General features: G+C 28.0%; 1 protein-coding gene across 12 annotated transcripts in view; it reads left to right on the top strand.

Moving 5' to 3' along the window:
* LOC106881190 (girdin) overlaps nt 1-2,554 on the top strand; it is a 176,959-nt gene that overhangs the window by 158,738 nt on the left and 15,667 nt on the right. For 9 of the 12 annotated variants that reach the window (XR_008265197.1, XR_008265198.1, XR_008265201.1 and 6 more), the window contains 2 exons: nt 521-637; nt 1,441-1,509. The exons of 1 other annotated variant lie outside the window; for it this stretch is intronic. Coding sequence is in view for 3 of the 11 variants with exons in the window: in XM_052971764.1 (XP_052827724.1) it covers nt 521-637; nt 1,441-1,509 (186 nt within the window). In the remaining 8 variants the exon portion in view is untranslated. The remainder of the gene's footprint in view (nt 1-520; nt 638-1,440; nt 1,510-2,554) is intronic. 2 more of the 12 variants (XR_008265203.1, XM_052971766.1) reach the window with 1 other exon arrangement.

Genomic DNA, 2,554 nt, shown 5'->3' with positions numbered 1-2,554 from the left:
TATATATAGTTACATATAAAGCATAATTTATTTGTGATCAGAGGTGATTGTAAACCGAGGTACTACTGTATTAAATGAATATGAGATACACAGGAGATGAAGCATGATTTATTCATGATCAGAAATGTTCGAAAACCGAGGTACTAGTGTGTATCCATTGCTTTTGTGATAGCATTAGTGAGGTAGTATAAATGTGGATATTTGTATATTGTTCAAGCAACTATCTTTACACTGTGGTTGCCTTTCTTATCACTGGCTGCTTAACAGTAAAGTAGATGTAGCATCTGTTGTTAGTATTACAGTGCATGTCATTAAATATTACTTTTCAGTTATATTTGGATCAGTTGAATGATTATGACATTTTTTTTTCTTCTGATATTTACTTAATTTCCTTTCATCCACAAAATTTCAAATGTAGCATTGTTTTCCTCTTTCTGTTGCATTAATCTTTAGTTGCACATTTAGTGTTAGATATAATAAACATCCTAGTATGTTTATTCTGAAGTACTCTTCCCTCCAGCCAAAGTACAGAAAACAAATGAAAAAGCTCATGAGGTTTCATTTGTCAAGCAAAACAAAAGCTTTATGATGTCAACAACTCTGTTGTTTTACAAACTGGACTCCAACAATGTTAGAGGTAACATTCTCAGTTTTTCCTGTTATAGTAAACTATATATTTTACTACCATTTATTAAGAAGCTTTTAAGTAACAAAGTTATTTTACATTTATATATATACACAACACGATCAACATTTTAATTTGAGGAGATATATTAAAACACATATTATCAAAATATGATAAAATCTGTGGGTTTTACATTTCTGAAACCTTCATGTATTTTGTATAGTTTATTTTGATAAAATAAATTTAATTTACTCCAGGATGTTTTGGTTTCTTGACAATAATTTAAGTTCTCATTGCTAACAATTTACAACTTCATCTCCTAAAATTATTTGGTAACCAACCACACCTAATTAATAGTTATATAACTTCTTCATGAATTATGTTTCACTTTTAAAATATGCTGCTGACTATAATGAAATTACAAAATTCTTCATAAAACTTTAAAACTATTTGTGGCCTCAGAACAGGTTTTTTTTACTGTCTTGCTACATAAAAAATTAAACGTTAACTTTTTTGTTTTCTGTTTTGGTTTTGTTTGTTTATATTTATTGAGATGTTTATTTTTAGAACTGTCATGGTTTACTTGATGTTAACATAATGAGATTAATATACTGTAAATGCATGATAAATTATCAATTAATCTTATCCTTCTACTCTACCAGTTTAGCATATCTCTCTCACTGTATGTGCATGTGAATATGTTCTGTAATTGTATTTGCAACCTTAGTTTCTTCAACTGGTATAATTTCTGCTTTGGAGACTGCCTGCCAAAAAGTTTTCAGTAATTTAAATTTTTTTATATTTTGTGTTCTCAGGTTCCAGATCTAGTGAAGACCTTGTGAACTTTGATTCTGCTAGTAGAGATGGCACATACTCTCTAGGAGGTAGGACTCAGCTATATTACCTAGAATTTAGCTCTTCTCTTTGGTTCTCTTTTTATTTTATTATATTTTTCCATATTTTCTCTTTAGGAGTTTTCTTTTTGGTTACTAGAAAAGGTATTTTGTTTTATTTACATTTGTTTTATGTTCAGTTTTAGATTTGTATTAGAATATTTATAGCATCCCATTTGTGTCTTTTAAAATCTCTCAAGTGTTCTCTTGTTTGTTTCTTAGTTCTTTCTTCTGTTCACTGCTTTGATTTATTTTTGATCTCTATTTAATCCAATTTTGATTCTTTATTCATTCAAATGTGTGTGTGTGCATTATTTTTCCCTTATAACAAATTTTATTACTGCATGACAACCACATTGTTTTAAAAAACAGTTTAAAAGATTTTCAAACTTTTCTATGATACATGTTACTTTACATAGTCACAGATTTATAAAAGAGTAGGCAGTAAGGTAATAGGAAGTCTTAACATCTTTGCCTTATTAAATGGAAAGTTGTTCTACTTGGTAATCAAATCAGGTCACAAACTCATTTCTTTATGAACTTAGTGGTGCACCATACTATCATTAAAATTTCTATAGTAAACCGTTTTTATCCTCAACTTCTGTCAGCAATTCATATTATACCAAAAAATTCTATAACTGTATTTTTAAATAGTTTGCCTTCATCAATAGTTTTACCATTTAAAAAGAAATTTGGAAATTTCATATATTTCTAGTCTAAATGAATAATTTCATATCCCTCAAAAGTAGGAAATTAAATTGATTCGTATTTATTTACAAAATAAAGCTAACATAATAACTCTAATATTTTTTAGACTGAGATTTTAAGACATGAGATATGGGTTTGCAGTATTAAGTTCTCTTGTAATGAAATAACTTCGCTTTAACTCTTATTGAAAAAAATGTTCCACTTTTGTCCAAATGCCACTCAAGCTCAAATACATTTTTTTCTAAGACTCACAATCGTTCTTCATCAAACTATAAGGGTTATCAGGATATAGTAATTTCTTAATGAAAAATGTTTATGATAATGCTTT

The sequence above is a fragment of the Octopus bimaculoides genome, chromosome 11, assembly GCF_001194135.2.
Source record: "Octopus bimaculoides isolate UCB-OBI-ISO-001 chromosome 11, ASM119413v2, whole genome shotgun sequence".
In the NCBI taxonomy this organism is placed as follows: Eukaryota; Metazoa; Mollusca; class Cephalopoda; order Octopoda; family Octopodidae; genus Octopus; species Octopus bimaculoides.
This window is presented reverse-complemented; position numbering and strand designations above follow the sequence as displayed.